Source organism: Lampetra fluviatilis, chromosome 14 (assembly GCF_964198595.1).
Source record: "Lampetra fluviatilis chromosome 14, kcLamFluv1.1, whole genome shotgun sequence".
Classification (NCBI taxonomy): domain Eukaryota; kingdom Metazoa; phylum Chordata; class Hyperoartia; order Petromyzontiformes; family Petromyzontidae; genus Lampetra; species Lampetra fluviatilis.
Window position 1 is genome coordinate 1,995,707 of NC_136288.1, and position 23,686 is coordinate 2,019,392.

The 23,686-nt window shown below is 43.7% G+C and overlaps 2 protein-coding genes across 2 annotated transcripts in view; one reads left to right on the plus strand and one right to left on the minus strand.

The window, feature by feature from the left end:
- LOC144935797 (angiopoietin-2-like) overlaps nucleotides 1-16,617 on the plus strand; it is a 50,709-nt gene extending 34,092 nt beyond the window's left edge. The window contains exons 8-9 of the mRNA XM_078862552.1: nucleotides 13,113-13,243; nucleotides 15,251-16,617. Of these exons, the coding sequence (XP_078718678.1) occupies nucleotides 13,113-13,243; nucleotides 15,251-15,411 (292 nt within the window). The 3' untranslated portion in view covers nucleotides 15,412-16,617. The remainder of the gene's footprint in view (nucleotides 1-13,112; nucleotides 13,244-15,250) is intronic.
- Nucleotides 1-23,686, minus strand: part of SELENON (selenoprotein N) — a 105,903-nt gene that overhangs the window by 81,552 nt on the left and 665 nt on the right. The gene's annotated exons all lie outside the window — the stretch shown is intronic.

Genomic DNA, 23,686 nt, shown 5'->3' on the forward strand with positions numbered 1-23,686 from the left:
GGCTCGGGTCCGGGTCTTGTAGTCGGGCAGGTCTTCTCCAGGTGACGGCTTTGGTCTTGATTATTGCAACCGCCAGCCGGACCCGTTCAGGGCTCCCGCTTATATTGCCCGTGGCGGAGCCGACCCCACCCCTTGCCATGCTCCCCCTTCTCGAGCCTTCGAGAGGAACCTGGTCCTGGTCCCGTGGTCCCCCAGCCACTTCTGCTCACCAGACCTCCGGGTTCACATGGAGTGCCATGGCTCACTGTGTACCCCTGCACCGTCCCTGGCACTCTCGCCCCCTAACCTGCAGTGCCATCCATCCTTGATCGGCGATCTCAGCCGGCCCCCGCTAAGGCCGGTACTGCATTCCCACTGCAATGTTGTAGGTGGTGTGAGCGGCGTGTGTCGTGCCTCACACAGGCCGGCTTCACACAACATGCAGTGACATCCGCCGATGCCACTACATATATATGCATTGCTTGACGTACATTGTGGAAAGTTTCATTTGATTATTACTACTACTTTTTACAACAATATTTCACCTGGAAAATCCCTTGAGATGGAACATCTCATTCGCAAGGGGGTCCAGGGTTGCAGTTGACGTGGACAAAGCCAACACGTAACAACACACGTACGGGCATTTTAAATACACAACTTGTTCAGGATGAATTTACGCAATGAATATCGCACCCTGTGAAACACACACACGTACACATATATATGATTAAATTGTGCGCACCACTCATTCAATCGTGTGGGAATGTACTTTAGCTGCAGCAGCTGCAAAATGTTTTGCAAGTGCGTTGTAATTAATTATGTAGATACGTTGAGACTGTCATTTTGCACAGGAAGCAACGTTCTTCGATCTAATGGTACTGCGTTCTGAAAAGTTGCACATTTTTTAAAGCTTTGCATTACCCGATAGACAAAATAGAAGACGAAACTATGCCTTTGATTCAACAGGTGTAAATATAGATACATGTCATTGTTGGATCTGTCTTAAAACACTGTACAGTATGTTCCACATTAAGCCATACGCATCTTTGAAAGAAATCAAATGTGTCATTGCCATTGCATATTAACTCAAGAAATAATGTGCAAATAGAGACTGGAGCATCGACTTTCATGGCCAAACTAAATATCTCATAGGATTGCCAAATGTAGAACACATGGCATTGTTGGTCGCCCAAGAAGACAACACCGCATAGTTTATGGATAATTTTTCTATCGTCCCACATTTGCAGATTTCCAAACTCAACCAAACCAAGATGTACAATATTCTCGCGTTAATAAAATACAATTTGCATCGAAAGCATTGAGTCACGGGAGGCCCTGAGGTTCGCTCAGATTTTGTGGATAACTGCTCTGCAATGCTGATTCGGTCCAGTGGTTTGTGACTTTGTATGCACAGACATCAGGATACGTTGCTTCTCATAAAAGTTAACTCTCGATTACCCGTGGGTTCGTTATCTAGGTTACTAAGCAACCGTGTTTACAAGAAGAATAAAAACATGTTTATGCACACAACTGGCTCATTATCTGCAACTGACTCGTGGGAACATTAGTAACTCAGTAACAACATGATCGCAAACTTGTCAACACGCAAACCACTTGCTTGAAGAGGCAATCAAAATAAACCACTCTGTGTATGTTCGCACCCCTATTCTACGTAGGCAAACAATACACCTGTGTTTATATCGTAACATGGTTTTTATTTTAACACGTAGGCTTTCGCAACCAATATCATCCATAATAGAGGTTTTTGGGTTAGATCGCGTAAATATATAAATGTGTCGTTAAAACCCGCCACCACCCGACACAGCCAACTAGTAAGGGTTGTCACGTAAATAGAACGTGGCCAATTCGTCACGAGTACAGCACTAACCGGTGTGTTGGAGAGCCAAGCCACAACATTTACAAACGGAGTGCGACGTTTCGCCAGTAATTACAACTAGCTTCATCAGGCGACAGCCAGAATTGTGGAGAAGGCTTACTGTTTCCTTCCTTATATAAAGGATAGCTATCGTCTTAGTGCTGCGTGGAAGGGAATCATCAAGTAAGACATTATTTAAATGCCTTGCCTGCTTCAATAGGGATTACCGTTGCTCGGGCTATTTTAATCAACACAATAGACAGGAAGGACAAGTTCAAAGGGCTCGCATAATGCACATGCATCATGTATGTTGCTTCAGTAATCCCCCTCCCCCCACACATTGTGCAAGAGCGCAGAAGGGTGGTCAACACATCTATGCCTATTTTATTTAATTTTTGTCCGAGCCATCGTTCCTCTGCATCACCCTCGACAATCGACGGTTGACCTGATTGCTGAGACGAATTTGTTCTACAAAAGCCAAAGTTTCTTCAAAAACCTGGATATTGCATTCATATGTACGAGGGTGACATCCCAAGGTGTTGCTGTAGGATTGCAGGTCACGACCGGAGTTGCTGAGCACAGTATTTATATCGTGGAGCCACCGCCACATCGAGGAAAACGGCGGTGGCCCTACGATCTTACACTGACATGCTAATCTCTCACAATTCAATGGCGACCCCCGCAGAGTCGTCTTCGTGGAGGTTGCCCAGCTCTCTCCGATCTTACATTGACATGCAAATTTCATCACTAGCCCCGCCCACTTCGCTTATGACCACCCTTGGGCTACACCCATCTCAAACCTTTATAACATCCTGCCTCAGCAGCTCTCCCATAATTTTTTTCACCTGATGACGATTGCTTGTGTTGCGATCGAAATGTCGTGATATTTTTATATTTGTTTCTATCTACGTGGCTTTACCGAAAGACCCAAAGAATATATTTATTTAGACTGGAGGAATCTGATGAGCTATAAAGCGTTTTTTACAGATGTCCAGTGGGGCGGGCAGGGGGTCAAAACGTCAGAACATCAAATAATACAAAAACACGATCGGAGTGCAAAGTAGAGCAAAGATAAGCAACTCTTAAGAAATATATACAAATAAAACTGTTTTATATATTACCAGGTAAAGCCCACTGAGCTATTAGCATATTTTTCAGAAGCGACATGGCCACAAACGATAGCTCAACAAAGTGTCTTATCACGTGGACATTTATAGCAGCCAAATACTCTAAATAATCTAAAAACGCCAAGCCAGCAACAAATTGCGTTATTGATGGTGTAACAGATCGGAGTTAATACGAATGCAATGTGGAATTTGGAAACTAAAACAGTACAGCGAAATGGAAAACAAATCTAAACGGTAAATAAGCTTACATAATGGAACACAATTGGCAACGAAAACGAACTCTTCGCGCTCGCATGGAGAGATAACAAATGATCTCTGTTACAACCGGCACGAGGTGCTAGTTCGCACGTACAAATTCAGTCCAGAGAGGAGGGCACGTGGGGAAAAGTAAATCAACACGCTCTGGCGAGAAGCTCCAAGTTTGAATTTCTGCAGCGTGTACCAACGGAAGTGTGCTTGACATCAGTGCGCACACACAGGCGCCTTAGCTAATAGGCATCAAGCAAGACAGCCCTTCCCAGATGCAACGCGAAGTACGAGTGAGGTAGTAATAATGACAATAACTATTCGAGTACTGTAACTCACGGTGCTCGGTCGATCACGTGACGTACGAAGGCTTTGCTAAGCCGCGTCAGTCATGGGGGTTGTTTGGCCATGCTGGAGCTTTGGGTATCACTCGCAAGGGAGGTTTAATTCGTGTTAAATTGGCTAATGCTCCCCGCGTAGGTAACACAAACTTTTTTTTAGAAATAAAACACGGGGAAGATGAAGGGAAAATGAATTAAAATACACGAGGATTCAGGTAGAGTTTATAAAAGTAGGGCAAAAAACAACAAGCAAAACTTACATTTATACTGCAATACTTCACAACGAGTACACAAATGTTGCAGGATTACAATGACTATTTTACCTTCTTATGTGCTTTTCTTATAGGGACTGGTCAAATGTAATGTTATGTGTGGGCAAAATGTTGGATTATGGAACATCAGCCATAATTGTTTAATGGGTATATTGTTTAAATGGGATAATTAGATATGGTAAAATGCACAAAAGCGAGTTGTTATAGTGACATTTCACTGAGTAAAAAAAAAATCAACATTCTACAAACAAGTTAAGGTACCCCAATGGGTTCTCCCTTATCTACAGTTGTAGCCAATGTTTTCATGGAGAAATTTGAGACAGATGCCATCCAGGCATCCACCCTACGTCCTTCCTTGTGGAAGAGATACGTAGATGACACGTTCGTCATCTGGCCACATGGCCTACTAGCTCTGGACCAATTCTTCAACTACATCAATTCCATACACCCAACCATCAAATTCACCATGGAGGTGGAAAAGAATTGCAAGTTACCATTCTTGGATTTTTTTTATCGAAAAGAGACCTGATGGCTCAATGGGACACTGTCTACAGGAAAGCCACCCATATGGATGCCTACCTAAAACCTGACTCCCACCACCATCCATCCCAGAAGAATTCCATCAAAACTCTATACCATGACGATTGTTTGTGTTGCAATCGGAACGTTGTGATATTGTATTAATTTTATAATTTTTCTATCTACGTGGCTTTACCGAAAGACCCAAAGAATAATTAAAATAAATTACACTATGTAACACAATTTGTGTTCCTGGGTAGTAAATGTTATTTCGTAATTGCTTATGCCTAAAAAGTATAGAAATTGCTATTATTCCCCACTAACGGCGAATTTGTGTCTTTTTGTTCACATAAAGTCATAAAAAACAACATATGAATCAAAATTAACATGTATTTATACTAAGGTAATACAAAAATGACTACACAAGATTTAGAAGTGAGTAGTTTTTCGAGACTTACGATTTATACTGTAAATGATTTTCATGAATCAGCCCCCAAATGTAGTCTCCCATCCTGTTCTCGTTATACTGTCCTTGGTAGCGGCGTTCAAATTCCAGTATATCTTGGTGGAAGCGCTCGCCTTGCTCGTCCGAGTACGCTCCCATTTTCTCCTTGAATTTATCAAGATGAGCATCAAGGATATGGACTTTTAGGGACATCCTACAGCCCATTGTGCCGCAGTTCTTCACCAGAGTCTCAACCAGCTCCACGTAGATTTCGATCTTGTGATTGCCCAGGAAGCCACGAACCACTGCGACAAAGCTGTTCCAAACCACTTTCCCCTTACTAGTGAGCTTCTTGGGGAATTCATTGCACTCCAGGATCTTCTTTATCTGTGGTCTGACGAAGACACCAGCTTTGACCTTTACCTCAGACAGCTTAGGGAAGAAGTCTTGAAGGTACTTGAAGGCTGCCGACTCCTTATCTACAGCTCTGACAAATTGTTTCATAAGGCCCAATTTGATGTGCAGTGGTGGCATCAGCACCTTCCGGGGGTCCACCAGTGGCTCCCACTTGATGTTGTTCCTTCCCACAGAGAATTCGGTCCGCTGTGGCCAGTCCCGCCTGTGGTTGTGCGCCTTGGTGTCCCTGCTGTCCCAAAGGCAAAGATAGCAGGGAAACTTGGTAAAATTGCCTTGGAGACCCATCAGGAATGCCACCATTTTGAAGTCTCCGATGACCTCCCAGCCGTACTCATCATACTTCAAGGCGTCCAGCAAGGTCTTGATGCTGTTGTAATCCTCTTTGAGGCGCACCGAGTGAGCCAGGGGAAGAGACAGGTACTTGTTACCATTATGGAGCAGCATGGCTTTGAGGCTCCTGGATGAGCTGTAAATGAAGAGGTGCCACTCATTCTGGTTACAGGCGATTCTGATTTCCTCGAACAGACTGGTTCATTGTGGCAGAAGCAGAGCCCATCTTGACGGGTGAAGAAGCTGCAAAAAGGTTGGTGACACTTCCTCTGATCTGCGACTTTCACACTTTTATCCAACAAGTTCCACTGCTTGAGCCTAGACGTCAAAAGCTCGGCATTGGACTTGGTGAGACCAAGATCTCTGATCAAGTCGTTGAGGTCTTTTTGGTTGGAGTAGTATGGGTTTCTCTCAACTCCACCTCTGAAATTGTCATCTGGATCTACAACGTCTTCCTCGCTCTCTGACTTGCTGCTCTCTTCTAAAGACTCTCTCTCCGGAGGAGTGGGTATGGGGAGCTCATGGCAGTGTGGCACCGGGTCGATGGATGAAGGAAGGTCCGGATACGTGATAGCAGGTGCATTCTTGCCAGTCCGACGTTTGGAAGGGTCCACCATGCAGAAGTAGCAGTTGCTTGAGTGGTTAGTGGGTTCCCGCCAAATTCTTGGGATAACGAACTTCATGGCTCTCTTTTTCCCTCTGTATCATCCTACAAAAATACATTTATTTCACCCATGACTAATGTGTAAGAGATTCTTGCAACATTTTTCATATATGATATATTTTTTCAATTATATTGAAAATTGTAAAACATTTAAAAATTAAAAATTTTTACAATTGAACAATTTTTAACAAATCTTATAACATAAAATTCTGAGCAACAATTGTACATCTTACCTTCCAGAGATTTGTTTGCATTGCTTGCAGGTGAAATGAGGTGTCCAGGGTTTGTCTTGATCCCCGACAGGCATGCCAAAATATGCCCTGTAGGCCTCACACATCTTAGCAGATGGTTCCACAGAGTACTTTTTCGCCCTTGTCTTGATAAATGGGCTGCAGACATCGCAAAATGCGTCTGCTGGATGCTTGCAGCCTCTTGATGCCATCTCAGAAAAACGCAGATATGCATCCACTTAGGCAGCTGGAATGAAACTGAACTGGTGGGCTTAAGGACCCTGTATTTATACTACTATTTATATTACTGAAAAGTTCTGGAATGTTCTAGAAGTTACTCCGCACTGAATCTATCTGGAATGTTCTGAAAAATAGGTAAATTTCTAAATATCACTGTACTGGTCACAAACCAAAGTTTGTGGGGAATAATAGACATTTTCTGTACTTTTGAGGCATAAGCAATTAGGAAATAACACTTACTACCCAGCAACAAAACAAAAAAAATGGTTTCACAGTGTTATTATAGGTGACGAACACTTTACAATGTAGGGCACATTTGGTCCATGATAGAAGATTTAAGTCACATTTAAATGTAACTTTTAACAACACGTCATAATGTGTGCGGAATTGTTACAGAATACATTTCCACATGAGAAGCCACTTTGTTGAACTATCATTCGTGGCCAGGCCGCTTCTGAAAAAGGAGCTATATGAATAGTAAAAACAAAGATCAACAGATACTCATACATTTACGCGAGGCCGTAGCCAAGGAGTCAACATTGGGGGGGACCAAATCTTCCAGGGTGTCTGGTGGTTCCAACCCAGAAAAAGATCTAAATTTGAAAACAAATTTCCTGGATAAAATATAAAAAAATTCACTAACACGTGGGATGGACTTTTATTTTATTTTTACAATAACGTCTAATAGTGTATTATATTGCATTGCTCTGTTTTTACTTTTTTTACAATTTCTTGTTTCATTGTATGTAATGGCAGAGATGAATAAAGTACAACCATAACCACAACAATATGAACAGAAATCTATGCATTGATTTATATGAAGACAAGTCCAGATAGTGTGGCCAAGGTTTAGCAAATTGTTGTTTTTATTTACATAGCATCGACATTTTTTATAGCAATATATTGGGGGGGACATATCTTTGCAGGGTTTCTTTCATCATTATATATTCTACAAAAGTGAAGCTGTCGTGCAGATACGTCCCCAGGCTGTGTCCCAGGCTGTACAAACACAAAGTTTGAAAGTTCAACACCATTTTTAAATGAGAAAATAAATGCTTTAAATTCACTGGCCAGTGCTTTGTCATAACATTCCAGTGACATCACTGCATTAACACCGCGTAACATTTCATGGGAGGAGTCTAGACATCCATAGAGTGCCACCATGACATAAATGACCGTAACTTTAAAGTATTTGTCATTCACAACACTTCAAACGCGACCGAAACATCGTGTTTTATTTTATTTTATTATTTTTTCTGTCTACGTGACTTTACCGAAAGAACCAGAGAGTATGGAGAAGATCTTAAAATAACAATAGGCTTTTTCCCCTTTTTTCTGGCAACAAAACTGAAACCTATTATTACGTTTCGGTCCTGGCAAAGGAGGCCTCATAATGCAAGCTCTTAAAATGCCTGTGAGATGATGATTTCCATGAGTACATATTTTCCCTTGCATTTGTACATATTTTCTCACCGCCTGTCCCTTTAAAATTATTGTAGAGCACTCCATTCAAAATAATTGCATAATACATGTTACGTCACAGCAAACCAATCATAAGTCATTTTCTAATCGTGTTCCCATGCATACTGCACACATGGGGACTTGGCAAGTTTAAGCACGGTACATGTTTAGATGGAAGGAGTGAAGCAGTGGCGTTGTGGTTAGCGTACTGCGCAAATGAACCTAGCGACCCGAGTTTGATTCCCAACCACAGTTAACACCAGTGGAAAGTGATGCACGTGCTGGTCCTGGGACCCAACCTTCTCTTCACAAATGCTGCATTGACCAGCCTGGTGAGGATTGGTCAAGAAGCTTCAGGACCAATACAATAATAATGCCTTTGACCGGATCACCTGAAATGCACCCAGTTTTTGTCAGATATTGGAAGCTAAGCGGGTCTGAGCCTGGATCGTGCTTGGATAGCCGGTTACCGTGAGTCAAGGGCTACGCTGTGGGCAGTAGAGAACAGTGCAGCAACATCTATTGCATTGGATTCTGTTCCCACAAAAATCCTCCCCACCTTCACTAAATCTGCAGTGATCAGCGTGGTGAAGTATGGTCAAATAACCCCCACGGTCCACACGGTGAGGAGAGGCCCTCATCAAGCAGTGGATTAACAGAGGGACGTATATTACGCAAGCATAAATATCAGTAAATGTATATACCCGAAAAGTCATCCGCATTGTCTCTGGTCTCCTTTTAGGACGGCCTGGCTGAGGTTGATTTTAATAAAATATGTGTGTCGACTGGGAAGATGAGCTTGCATTGACAGATACACTCGTTTTGGGGTCTGGATGCTATTTGTTACCATCTCTTTTCCTTATATGTGAGGTTCTATAGCCTTAGTCTTGGCATGACATGAACTGGGTCTTGTTTATTGGCAGGCTTTTCTCCTGCGTTTCAATACAGCCTCAATTTTACAGGATACTTCTTAAATTCTGCAAGAAACATTATTCGTTAATCTAACTCGGTTACACAAAGTAATAGCAAAACGCAGTTGTTAACATGTAAAGGGTTAAAACGTTGTCCCATCTGGTTATCTAGCACCATAACGCATGAATGTTAAATATCATGCCTGGAGTGTAATTCCAAGAACAACAAAAAGCTCATATTTTCTGTATTTCCACAAGGGCTCATCTATGATTCAGGATTTGATTAAGTGGAAGTATGCTAATATGTGCATGCGTGTTTGTTCATGGGTGTTCGTGCATGTATAACCAAAACTTCTTTGGGAAAAAAGTTCTAGTGTGAATGAAACTTACATGAGGATTATATCATGACGGAGCAAGTGTCTAAATCATATTCAGATGCAACCAGCAGATACGCACACTATTACATGTGTAGTGATGTTAAATGGATCACTGCGGCGCTTAGCGCCAAGTGCCGTAGAAGTGGGCACAGAGGCGAACACACCGTGCAGGACCACTCAGTGGGCCACGCGGGGCATGGTACTGGGTGCTTGCAGGAGGAAGCCAGATGAGTCCAACCGACACAGTTGGGCAGCGGTCCTCAACCTTTTTGGAACCAGGGACCGGTTTCGTGGAGGACAATTTTTTCACAGACGGGGTGGGGGGGGTTCATCATTCGGTCTTTCCCCCTTTTCAAAGAAGTTCTCCAGCAACGTTTGTTTTTTACTCATCTTGGCTTGGGGTTAGAGCTTGTGGGCTACCAACACTGTGACTGAGACGAGTGCGCAGTGCTGGAAAGAGGCGCGGATGGAAGTGCTGAATAATAAAATCATGGGGGCGGGGGGCCATGCGTGGACTCACCGCTCTCACCTCCTGCTGCTGTGCGGCCCGGTTCCTATCAGGCCACGGACCGGTACCGGTCCGCGGCCCAGGGGTTGGGGACCCCTGCAGTAGGGGATAACAGCCTCCGCCAGCGCCGCAAGGAATTGCCGCAGAGTCGGTCACTGGCGGAGTGTGGTGGGGGCGGCTGGCGGTAGGGGGGGCAAGTGGGGCACGTGAGGGGCCGGGGTGAGCAAAGTGGGCCAAGGGTGAACGAGGGAACACGGGAAGAGTAGCTGGGAAACGTCTGGAGGGTTCCCGAAGGGGGCGTGGTTCAGGGCGGAGCCAGAGAGGGAACAGGTGCGGTGTAGCCTGGAACCGTCGGGAATATTCCAGAGGTAGGCGTTGCCAAGGGTGGAGCCAGGCCGCCCCAAGAAGGATAAAAGGGAAGCTCCGATCGTATATCGGGGCTGTCTGCAGGTGAAGTGGAACCCGAGTGCTACGTCTACGTCTCCGACATCGTGGGTCAGACAGCACGCTGGCTGCTCTAACCCGATTATAGTTATCCCGCATACGAGAGGAATAGGTGTATCGTGGTCCCGTGTGCAACAAGAGTGAGAGATAGGTGTATTTAGTCCTGTGGGTAACGGTGTTACGTAATTGTAGAATAAACGTTGTTGCCTCCTAAATAGTGTCTCTGAAATGACTCACTACACATGCAATAAAATGTGTAAAATAAAATAACATGTCCGTCAGCCTGACATATAATGACATTGAGATTCATGGATGTAATGAAAATCATAACTATAGGCATAACGAGGTAAATTTGTAATTTAAAACACCTACTACAGCCGTCGCATATTGTTTTATCTTTTAACAAAAGGCCGCCAACTAAAACGTGAACAAGTTAAATAATTAAAATGGACAGCGAGTTGTATGATCTCATTCATACAACTCACTGTCCATGTGCCTTTGTTGTTACAAAACAAAGGCGAATTTGCCAACACACATTTCACCATTCGCATCGCTGAGATGTAGTAGCTCTGCTGCAATTAAAGTTTGCATTTTGTTCGATGCACTTGACCCATTTTCTGTATCATTAAAATTCCCGAGTGAACAATACGTATTCGTTTCATTGTTTATTTGAATACCATTTGTGTAATGTTTGCCGTTGTAACTTGCTGACCCGCCCATGCTGGACGTATGTGGCAAAGAGCTTCATAGCTCATCGGATTCCTCCTCCTCCTGTGTAAATACAGATTCTGAATATGTTCTTAAGTTGTCACGGAATCGATAGTGTCTCACACAATTCACTTCAAAGACCTGGCACGGGTATCCGAAACGTGACCATGTGAATTCACATTTTTTTTATAGAATACATTCACACACACTGTGTATATAATAATTCATGTTCACATTCCAGGTTTGCAATCCGTATGTTATGGCACATAATACGCACTGATGGAAAGCGTTATTCTTTACGTGCACTGGTACGCTGTTTTTCATTCCTATTTCCATTTTCCAAAAACGTTCATACTGACGTAGCGCACATCTTTATTTCATAACTTAGATCCTAGTCCATCTGCAATGATTCCCCTTGGTATTATACATGCACTGATCCATTTTCCAGTTGTCTTTTTTCTTTTGATGAAATTTTCGTTTTGAACCTCTTCTATCTTTGTAGCCTTTTTTTGTTACGTTGTCAATAATTGCATTTGGTTCATCGCTCTTGACTGGGTGAGATTTTCGGAATTTAACTGCTAGTGCTGCTGTGAATAGCCTTGGTGAGATAATATATAATGGTTTGACTACTCTTTTAACTTACATTTTCTTATGTTTCAAAAAACATAACCATTCATGTTTCATGAATGGTTATGTTTTTTTTTATAAGGTGTTGCTCCATGTGGAGCTTGGACGACTGCATTAGCTCCCACTGAATCAAATGCCGTTGCCTGGTCCATAAAAGCAGTGCATGATAGTGTAGGTTATGGATTATTTTTTCTAGAACTTGATGGTACAGTATGCGTGTTCAATGGTAAAAAAATAACGATTCTGAAACCAGTTTGCTGTCATAGTTGGTTATGTACTAAATCGACCATTTAATGTATTTTTATTTATTAATAATATTTATTCTTATGATTTCTTACTCAGGAAAACCTCGCTGAGTCTCACGACTCTTTTCCAGGGGCCAATGCTTGCTATGTATATTCAAATTGAGCAATTCGTAAGCAATGAGTAGTTGACATTTCCAATTGAGCAATGTACGTGGTTCTCTATTATCTTTGTAAAAAAATTATACACATGTGAGAAGTGTCTAAGGGGTCTGTGCTTACTCAAATCAGTTTTGCGTACAGCAAAACCTGTTCATGAAATATAGAATAAATTACCATCATTCACCAAAAGAATACACTTATATTAACAGAATGATGCGATCACTAAAGTAATACATTTCGATATTACCGTTACAAAAATGCAAAAATTGTAAGCAATCGATGAATGTATAAGAGCTGCCTGATCTCGTGAGAGCTTGGAAGCTAAGCAGGTTTGAGCTTGGGTAATGCTTGCGTGGGTGACCACGGTGCATGAGTCAGGCAGTTATATTTTGTCGTGCTAAGTTGTGGGCAGCAGAGGGCAGTGCACCAAAAACATCATTTTTACAGTACTTATTCTGACAACATCAATGCTCCTCGTCTTAGGGGCCACCCATTTAGTAAGTACGGAAAAACCTGTATGCACGCGTACGTCTTACACCCAACCCCCCCACCTGCGTACGTACGCACGCTTTACCCCCCCCCCCCCGAATCCTATAGAACGGCCAATATCTAATCGATCAATGATGAATAATATTAAGGTGTTTAAGCAAACAGATAGTCCCCGATGGCTGCATTATTATCGAGGCTTCACCCCCCCCCGTTACCTATGCGTACGTACATTGTCAGTAGACCCCCCCCCCCTCCATGCGTACCTACTGAATGTATGGCCCCTCAGCCGACCTGTACCAATCGTCGTTCAGTGTGACCGAGTAACATCTACGACTCGCACGGCGTGGGGGCCCCAGTGGTCACGTTGGCCCAACGTGTCCCACCGTTACTGGGGAGGCTCTCTCTCTCTCTATCGCTCATCCAGCAGTGGATTGGCAAAGAGGGCTGCACGTGTACCCTTGGTGTGACGTATTCGACGCGTGCCTCCGCTCCGCCAGGCTGCACGCGAGAGGCTACTCGGGCACGGCCGGCAAATTCAGCAGCCTGGGCATGAGCAACCCCGAGTTCAGCACCAGAGACGCGGACAACGACGCCTGCGCTTGCAAGTGCTCCCAGATGAGCAGTGGAGGTGAGCGCAAGAGCCTCTTAAAAGAACACAGCAGCGGGTCCGGGGCCGCTCGGATCGCGTGTGTGTGCGTGTATGTTGAACTTCTTTCCCACCGTACGTAGCCAACCACGCTAATCGGAGTATTTAGACTCGATGAGACACTCCTCGAAAAATAAGGAGCGTTGTAATTGTCGTCGTCAGCCATTGTCAGTGCACCTTCGGATGACGGCTTCCCCAAGCGGTATTGGGCATGGGGGGTTGTTTGACCCCATACTTCACAGTGCTGATTGGTGTGGAATGGTGAGATGGGAAACCACCAAGGAATACAACTCAGGTCACCAGGTTCATAGTCCAGCAGGCCAACCACTGCATCGTCACTCTACCACAACATTAGTTGATTTACAAATTATTTACGACCAATGTGTAGCTCAGGAGCGTCGATGCAGTAATTAGCGCATTGTGCTATGCACCCAGCATCCCGCGTTTGATTCCTGGCCCTGGTAACATCGGTTGGGCGAGTGATGGGTGAAGCAGATATCCCGAACTGCACCAACCCACATCATCTTAGTGGTCACGCTTGGTCAAACTCTACATTGAGGGGGTCTTCACCAAGCAGTGTGTTGACAAAGGGCTGTAGATTGCAGCAATTCTTGTAGCACAATTGGTAGAGGACAACACTTGTGAATGTCTCAGTTGAAGTCCAAGCCAGGGGGTAGTCCCTCCAGGGGTCAGTAAAATGAACACCATCTGATGGACACCACAATTAGTACCGCAGGGTGAGTACTGGGAAGGCGTCTTTATCAAGCCCTACCAAGCAAAGAATACATTTGATCACATTCTGTTGTAAATCTCCACGTCAATATAAAAAATACGTTTAAGTTTATGGACCTCTTGGCCTTCTCTATCTTTGTTCGTCAGCAGCATTTGCTTAAATATGAAAACTCTGAACCAGCTTTGCCCCTTCTGGGGCTCATCGTTTTCTGGCCAAACAGGGCCCTGCTGAATCTTGTTCCAACCCTGGACTCTTCTGAACAGGAAGTGGAAGTACAAGTCATGAAGCCACGTCATCCAATAGAACGCTGATGCCCAATTCATGTGTAGCTGAGGTGCTTTCCACAAAATATTTGATAGAAAATGTCAATATATGCCTAACGCTATTATGATTTGTTAGTAATGTTTCTACTATGTGTACTATGTCACTATTAATAGATAAGAACTGCAGATTTACCACTACTGACCGGTTTGATGTCGCTTTGAATTTCCCACTTCTTAATTGTAAATGTACCTGTGGAATTATACAGGACTAGAAAAGTAAAAAAGGCGAATCAAAAGCAGAGCAAGTGGAAAGTAAAAACTAATCTGAAGTGGATAATGGGCGACAAAGTAACCACATTTGTTAAACTTAGCAGAGCTTTAGCAGTCTATACTCTTAGGTTTTTTCGGTAAAGTCACGTAGGTAAGAAATAAAATTCAAAGTTAATAAAAGTAATAATGGAAATAAAATAAAATAATAAATCACGACGTTTCGGAGGCAACACAAGTCTCCGTCATCAGGTGGGACCGTCACAGCTAAAATTACTGCATCTTGTAAAATAACTGCATCTTGTAAAATTACTGCATAACTTGTATTTAAGGGCTGGTCTTTTGGAATTTTCCTCACTTGATGCAGTAATTTTAGCTGTGACGGTCCCACCTGATGACGGAGACTTGTGTTGCCTCCGAAACGTCGTGATTTATTATTATATTTTATTTCCATTATTACTTTTATTAACTTTTAATTATATTTTTTAGCTACGTGACTTTACCGAAAAAACCTAAGAGTATGAATCCTTGCAGTCACGAAAGCTTAAAATCTAGAATCTTTAGCAGTCTATCCGTCACGTATCGGTGCAAAATTTCCCTTTCCCGCTAATCGTCGAACAAGGAGCCCGCATTCGGCAACACGTTGCGCCTGACGGGAATGGATAATCCCAGTCGGTAATTCGGTCCAGCCAGTCGGCTGACGCGTGTTGTGTGTTCTCGTTCCAGGTTGGTGGTTTGATGCTTGCGGCCCCTCCAACCTCAACGGAGCCTACTACGGTGGTGGCCAGTACAGAGGTCGCATCAACGGGGTCAAGTGGCATTATTGGAGAGGGGTCAACTACTCCCTGAGAGAGACGGCCATGATGATCCGGCCCAAAGACTTTTAAGCAGCCTTCCATTTGCCCTTTACCTCGACCCAGAGCAAAACTTTTAAACACTTCAGGCGAATAACATGTTAAAGAAAAAAATTGAAGCATTTACGTTCATGAAAAAAATATTTAAAAATAAAGGTATATACTGTATGTACATTACTAAAACATAATGTTGAAGTCTGACACGAAGTAAAGATACGTATTATAGATCAGACATTACTAACGATGCACACATTGTAATTTATAGATGAATATTCGTTGCTTGTTTGTAAGCTTCACGCACACTTTCCATGCTATTTTTGCAGCTACTGTGTTTACATGTCCAGCCTTAACGTGAGGTTATCTGCCACACTTGCGTGTCAACCTCATGGACATCACGACTGGTCTGTGCGTGGATCTGTTTGTTACTGTGTTAAGAGCAGTGCAATGCTTTCACGTTCCTGTAATTGCGAGCACTTACATTGGCATTGTGGGACTGCAAAATTAAATGAAAACAAACAAAAAAAATACTGATTGCATTATTAATCCCACGACGTGGAAGCTTTAATACATTTAAAATTTTTGTTTATTTAAATTTGTGGTTTGGGGTTGCATTATATTAACGCATGAACGTTTTCAAGCATATTCCAAAGGTCCTTCTTAATTTTAAACACGTGGGTTTCTCTGGATGAAAGCAAACTGAAGTGCACATGTTCGTACAAAATAAACAATGTGAGCCTTGCACTTATTGCAAGTTCAGCATGTACTGTTAGCCCATGGGCCGGAGCAGAAATTGATACCGCCGAAAAACGTAAGCAGTACCGATTGATTTACATGACTAATAAGAGTGAATTATTTGATAACTCACTCATTTCACATAATTCACTGTTATTGGTCAAATAAACTGACAGGTGGTACCGACAAGTGAGACATCTGGCCTGGGCTCGGGAACTGTGTATCACGGAACAAGAACAGGAAGGTTGACTGCTGGGGACTTCAGCCCTTGTGCTGCACCTGATGGGTGTCCTCATCTTGCGATGCATGTTCATCTAAGTAAACCTCGACTCCTTCTTTGAGAATTTAGCAATTTCTAAATCTCGTGATTAAATGTTGACTATTAAAGCCAGCCAGTTCCAGAAGCACATTGCCTGCTTTTAACTTATTTTTTTTTTACTTTTTGAAACAGCCTTTGCTCTAATGTAGTGACAATTAACAAGTTAAAATTTAACATTTTTGACGAAATGCAAAATAAAAAATATGTAAAGAAATAAAAAAATATAATATATCAAGTTTGTCATTGTGAAATCATTTTATTTAGAGGTCTTTATCAATCCACTGCTGGATGAAGGCGTTCCCTGGCTTTTCAGTCGTGGCAGTCGTGTGACCATACTTCACCACCACCACAGCAGTCGGTGTATGTGGGTGAAGGTTGGGGGCACAGGACTGGTTTAGACATCACTCATCACTGATGTTAGTAATTGCCCGGCAATCAACATCAGGTCGCTAGATTCTTAGCATGGTGCGCAAACCACTGTGCCGCCGGTCCACCCCCAAGTGAAGTAATTCCACATATGTCTTTTAAGGTTGTTCAGCGTGTTACTTTTTCAAAAAGAGATGAGATCATTGCTCTAAGCCAGTGGTTCTTAACCTGGGGTGCAAGCACCCCCAGGGAGTGCGAGATGCCTTCTGGGGCTACGAGACATGGCCAGATTTTTTAGAAGGTAAATCATTGAAAACTAAAATTGAGCAAGGGCACGTAAGGACTACTGCGTTGTTTCATCAAACCCCACATGTATTTATTAACTTAATTTGTTTACGATTAGTATATGGTTCTTTCGGTAAAGTCACGTAGATATAAAAAATAACGATTGCTTGTGTTGCAATCGAAACGTCGTGATATTTTTATTATTTTTTATTCACTTTTTATTTTTATTATTGTATTGTTATTTTTTCTTCTATCTACGTGACTTTACCGAAAGAACCATAGAATATGAATTTCTGCAGTCACGAAAGTTTTAAGTCAAAATTTGTCTACGATCAAGAACCAAAGCGGTTGCAAGGCTGCAGTAAAGTTTGAGAACCACTGCTCTAAGATGACTCCGGTGATAATCAAGTTCTGATGTAAGTTATTTTACGTGAGATTTGTGTCTTTTAGTAAAGGACATGGGTGATAAATGGCATTCCTTATTTGATGTACAAGGGTTAATTTTACCTCGACAAAAATATTATATGCAGGGGTAAGTGAATATTTTTTTTGTTACCAAATGTTTTCAATATTGCCTTCTGTGGTTTCCAGAATGCCTTAATCCTTGAAGCAATCAGTGTCCCATCTGCTCGCAGATACAATCAATCTTCCAAGAACGAACGTCAAATAGTACGAGAGTAACATGATAGTTTATAAAACATCTAAAAAAAAATAACATCAGTAAATAATTACATTGAGAATGACTTGGATGTTTTCCAAATCAATAAAATGCTCAGGAAACCAAAATGTACGCGGTTAGACCAAATCATTGCATCTGCTTTTCTTTAAAGTCCAGCGCCTTAGACTTCTGAAAATGTTGCTGGGAAGACTAAAGGACCCCAGTGGACAGAGTTTATGCCCTCTCGTATGTTGGCAATAAAACATCAGAAACACCTTGCAGGCTGCAATAGCGATCACAATGTTTGGATCGCAGGCGCAGGGACACATTTTACAGCGAGAGTTCGGCAATTGGGTGGACCGCGTGTCCCGGCTTTACCCGAGACGGCTCCGGCCTGCGGAGTTCTTGCCCCTCGGGGCCGACGCTGAACTACAAACCAAGTCTGGGGCGCTTCAACGCGAGTTTCTCGCATTCTCCGCACAGGTGTGGCTCAAATGATTCGCGGTGAAAGCACAAATTGGTCGACAATTCGGCCTTGTGATTGCAGTCGGTTGATTACGCCTGGCTTAAGCAATATGTAATCGATACGGAAGGTACGCACGTAGTGGGCTATTCTGGATAAAAATTTACATCGGTGTTGCGCTGCGCATTCTTTGGTGACTTTGCAGAGTGTATGGCACTTGGGAGATAAATTGTGCGGCACAATGCAAAATGTAAGCTCTTCATTGTACACCCACATTCTTAATATAGCGTGACGTAAGAAGAGTATTAATATGTGTTTGAGGGGCAGTCAAGGTGTTTACTAAAAACCAATGGACACACATACACAGCACAATCGTCAATCCACTGCTAGATGAGACTCTCCCCATGCCTGTCGAGGTCATGAGGCTTATTTTGACCATACTTCACTGTGCTGGTCGCTGCGGGTTACTGAAGCGTGTCTGTATACTGTGGCTACAACCAACGCCGTTGCAACTTACGAGAAAAGTCACCCAAAAAAATGCACACTAATCTCTTTAAAAAAATGTATCTAAAATGTTTCACATTAACAGGCTGTGAAGAAAAAAAAGAAACCCATCACCTCATACCTGGGACAGACAGTGGGAATAATTTGTGTGAGCCCACGCAGGCTGCTATTTTGAGTTGGGACTTGAGTTAATGCCCCATGTGTGTAGAGAACGAGAGATGAATGAATGGAGTGGGCCCCGAGCTAAAGATGCTGCGTGGAGGAAGCACATTCATTACTTTCCCATGGGGGGGGGGGGGGGGGGTCGGGGTGTTCCTTAGAGGGGTTAAGAGGGGAAGGGGTGCGCGTGTGGCTTGAGCCAGTGTACGTGCGTGGGAGCGGTGGTGCAGCGGTTAGCACCTCGCGCTACGAACCCCCGGCAACCCAAGTTCCATTCCGGCTCACGGCCAACACCAGTGACGATTATCTGAGCCTCCCTTAGGTAGACTCAGCCTCAAATTAGTACTTCGTACGGATGAATGTTGGACTTCTTTCGCACCGTACGTAGCCAATTGTGCTAATTTGTGGGAAGGACAACAAACTAAACACAAAAATCAGTTCTAAAGAAACGAATTTTGAATCTTTGGAGGCAAAATCGACTCGGCGTGGCGCTGGCCAACCACCCCCTTGTGTCGTGCCGGCCTTCATAGGTGCTCGTTAAGGGCACTTGCCCCAAGGAGTCTGTTCATTTTATACGGGGGACCTTTGTCTCTATGCGTCCATGCACCGCGCTTGAAGATGACTGTTTCTGGCCACGGCTTGAGACGTGACGCAGCAGTGCCTGGAAAATCGTGCGGATCGTGTAGCTGGCTATTAGAGATCATTATAAACGCCGGAACCCACTCAATGTCGCCCAGTTCCCGTGCCAGCCTCTGGCTATCACTGCACACGCAAGGAGATAGAGTTCACCAGCTGTGCGTGAGACCGCTGGGTTCGTCATGTCAACGCTGCTTATTGTCAAGCAAACCGGCGTGGTTCGCCACACAATTCCCGAGTTATTGTTATTTTTCAGGAGGGGACGTGGGAAATCAAGCCATAACGGGGCTGGGGGGGGGGCATCTCAATGAAATGACGCGATCGTAGTACGTGCTGGGGCCGTCGTTTACCAAAGCTGGGGAGTGAGGAATTGTTCCGTAACTTCATTCCACAAACATTCAGCCGTAAATTATCAGCCATGCCAGGGATGAAACGGAACGCAGTACAGCCCTCCTGGTTTTCAATACGAAACCGTTCACAGAAAATCAGTAGGAAGTTGACTCAGATGTGTTTTTTTTCTTTCTTTACGCAGACGACACGAATGCACGTGACTTTGTTCGAACGTCTGCAACTTCGAGGAACGTAACGGGCAATGGGCTCCGAGGAATGGAGCGCATCCGAGAGGACGTCCGCCGAGGAAATGGATCAAAGAAATCGGTTCATGTGCAGATGGCAGTCGTAGACTTACAACTCGGGGATGGTGAAGCGTGCAGGCAGCTTTGGGGGAAGGTGAAGGGGGCGGGGGAGCTGCATCCAGCAGTCGATAGACCATAACAACAATACAAACTAAACAATGTTTTTTTTATTTGACCAGGTAAGGCCCACTGAGCTATACTGGACAGCTCTTTATCAGAAGCGACCTTGCCGCAAACGATAGCTCAACGAAGTGGCTTATCCTGTGGAAATGTATCACTCTAAATGCACGTTTGTCTTATGTGGAGGGAAAAACCGGAGGACCCGAAGAGAAACACCGCAAACTCCAAATATACAGGCGTCAGCGTCGGGATCGAACCCACGACCTCCCGTATACCCAGGCGAGGTCTTTAACATCTGGCCACCGTGGAGCATCATGGATGATGATGAACAGACACATCTCTTCACCATAAGTTAAAACTCACATGCGCCGAATGTAATGAATTACTCATGACTCGTTTCCTTCCTGCACTTAGAAGCCAGTGCCACTGCTGCTCAGCAAAGCGCAGAGCTTTGATTTTGCTGCCTCCAAGTGGCCACTTCACTTCTGCGTGATTTCAAAGACACGAACATGCATCTTCGTCTCTCGTTCAACATGCTCGCTACCCTTTGGAGGTACTGCATACATGCAATCCCACACTGTGGAAAGAGATTTGTCAGAGTTGGTGTATCACAGAGAGATGGAGCCCACGTGCAAGCCAACAGGGTGCCTGGACGAGGCAGTAGAGTAAGTAGGTTTTAAAATCTGTGTGGTTTGTGTGTTTTACATTCGTACTCCATACAAAGTAACAAAGTAGCCATATGGGGTTCCTCCTTAAGAACCAAGGGCAGTATTCACAGAGAAAACCAAAAATGTGAATTGTTAAGACGACTGGTCAGATGCAGGGGTGGCACTTTCGCCACAAAGCAAGGAGGGCCTGCGTTTAATTATGGACTTGGGTACCTCTCCGTGTGGAGTTTCTCTCCCTGCTCTGCATGGGTTTCCTCCATGTATTCCTGTTTTCGTGTTTTCCTCCGTGTTTTCCTGTTTTCTGCCGTAGCTAAAAATAATTAAATACTTGCAATGTAAATGTGGTATTGGTCAAACATCCCAGTGCTGAACAATCAGCTGCAAACTAATTCAATTGGGATTACACGCAGCAGAAACATTGACCCACCGACTCTCGAAAGAGTCTTGAGACTCAGTGAGGCTTCCCTGAGTAAACGAGCGCTACAAACGTAGAGGCCAGTCCAGGTTTTGCTTGGACTGAATCAATGTCGCTGAAGTTCCGTTGCCCCAGAAAGCCACGAATTGTGTAAAATAACACGTTTTTATTATGGCTGTGTAGGTTGAACTTCTTTCGCACCGTGCGTAGCCAACCGTGCTAACCGGAGGTGCGGGAGAGACATGTGAAGGAGACGTTGTGTGTGTTCTGTGTGCGCGAAAGCTCAACGCGGCTGCAGCCGCAGTCAAAACTTGGGATTACAAGGCCACTGCGTGCAGACGCGGCACCGTGACTCCGGATACCGAGTGCGCTAATCCGGTCGAGTGTGCACGGATGCACAGGGAGAAAAGCGCGAAGGAGCAAGTCTGTTTCTTACATCATGCGCACGATGAATGAAACTCCATTCAGCGGAATTGAACAAGTACAGGTGTCCAGGCGCGGGGCTTCTTTGTCGACCGCACCGCCAGCCTGGGTGGCTGGAACCCCATTGATACGTTGCGGAGATGCTGCCGAAATGTTTAATGTGTTCGAGTCTGAGCTGGACATGTTGTCCCCTTGGGGGGGGGGGAGGGGCTCGGCTTTTATTCCGGGCATAGTGTATGGCAGCACCGCAGGATGGAAAAGCATTTTGAGAATTTAGGAAAGCGCTGATTTCAAACAGAATGTGCCGACACGTGTGGATAATGTCACACTTTTCTTTTGAAAGCTGCGGTCAATAATTTAATTTGAAATTCAGCTGCTTCGGTTTACCTAGAAGCTAACAACAAAGTAGAAAAAAATTAGGTTCTAAAACACATCTTCATGTACATGGATGAGGAGCTCCCCACATCATGGGGATTATTTGACCATACTTTATCACGCTGTTCCGTGCAGGTTGGTTAAGGGAGGTATCATTCATGATGTAGGAGCACAGAAGTACAGTACAACAATGCCCTCTGCTTCCCACCACGTAGCCCATAACACCCTGTTAGTATACGGTGGTTGCCAATCTGAACACTATCCTGACGGAACTGTGCGAAGCTTTGCGATGTGACCCCAGGCCAGGCGAGCGCATTCAGGATGGCCTGGTCATTGGCATCTTAAACACAAACTATAAAAAAATATGTAGATAATACAATGAAAGTATTACTATAATATTATCGCATTTATTTCACACGCACAGCGCTAAAAAAATACAACAAACTACAGTATACGATGAACATATTTCAAATGTCCTATTTGTCAAATTGTGCCCGTTGGACTGACTGAACGTGTGTTGGCCACTAGGTGGCGACAGACTGCGTGGAAGTGCACATTGGGATGACCGGCAAATCACATTGTGATGTTGCCATCAGACTTAGAGACCCACCTTAATTCATCTTTAACTCATCCGTGACACACAACATCGTAGATATGTTGTAATGGTAACGTCACTTGGCAATTAATTACACTGTTGTTGGGACATACTGTTGTTGGCTTTTGTTTACAAGGGTAAACAAAATCCTTCTGTCATTATCACATATTCAGTGAACTCCTATATCACGTACCTCCATTATCACATTCTCAAAAACATGTGTTTTGTTTAACAGCATACACGACGTAAAAAGCTATTACAATTAAAACTATCCAGAAAAATGTACAATTTAAAAATAATTGTATTGTTTATTATCAGCCTTGCAACCCAAACGATGGACCATAGAGTAAACCACTAGTCGTCTGCGCTTCTTCAAGGGAGGAGGATTCGTAAAACTACACAAACTCTCTCCTGAAGCCCTCTCGTGGCTCGCAGACCTAAACGTTGGCATTTGTCTCCTGAACATATTTCCATACAGGAGAATAGAATCGTCTGGAAATATAAGATATCGCATTTAAAAAAATATTAAATTGACAATATACTGTCGGCAGTATGGGTATACAAAAACATGAATTGTATGCCGCGTACATGTATACATGTGTACGATATTATATTTATACACACATTCTGTGGCATGCTAGCCCACATTATTTCGCTGTTGGTCTTGTGGGGCAATGATGTTTGTGTTGACCTTTTGAAACTGATAGCATCCCAAGTTACTCATTAACCCCTAATGGGCAATCGAGCGGTCATATCTTCAGCAATCGTGTCCCCAATTGTTTTATTTAATCTCAAGCGGGAAAGTAAAGGACCACGTGTGAAATCGTAAATGTGCTTTTCCGGTTATTGAAATTTATCAGAGAACACTGAACAATTTATCGCAGAAAAGACCAATTTTAGATATATTTTTTATTTTATTACAAATAATTCTTTCTGTCAGGACGTTTGAAACGAT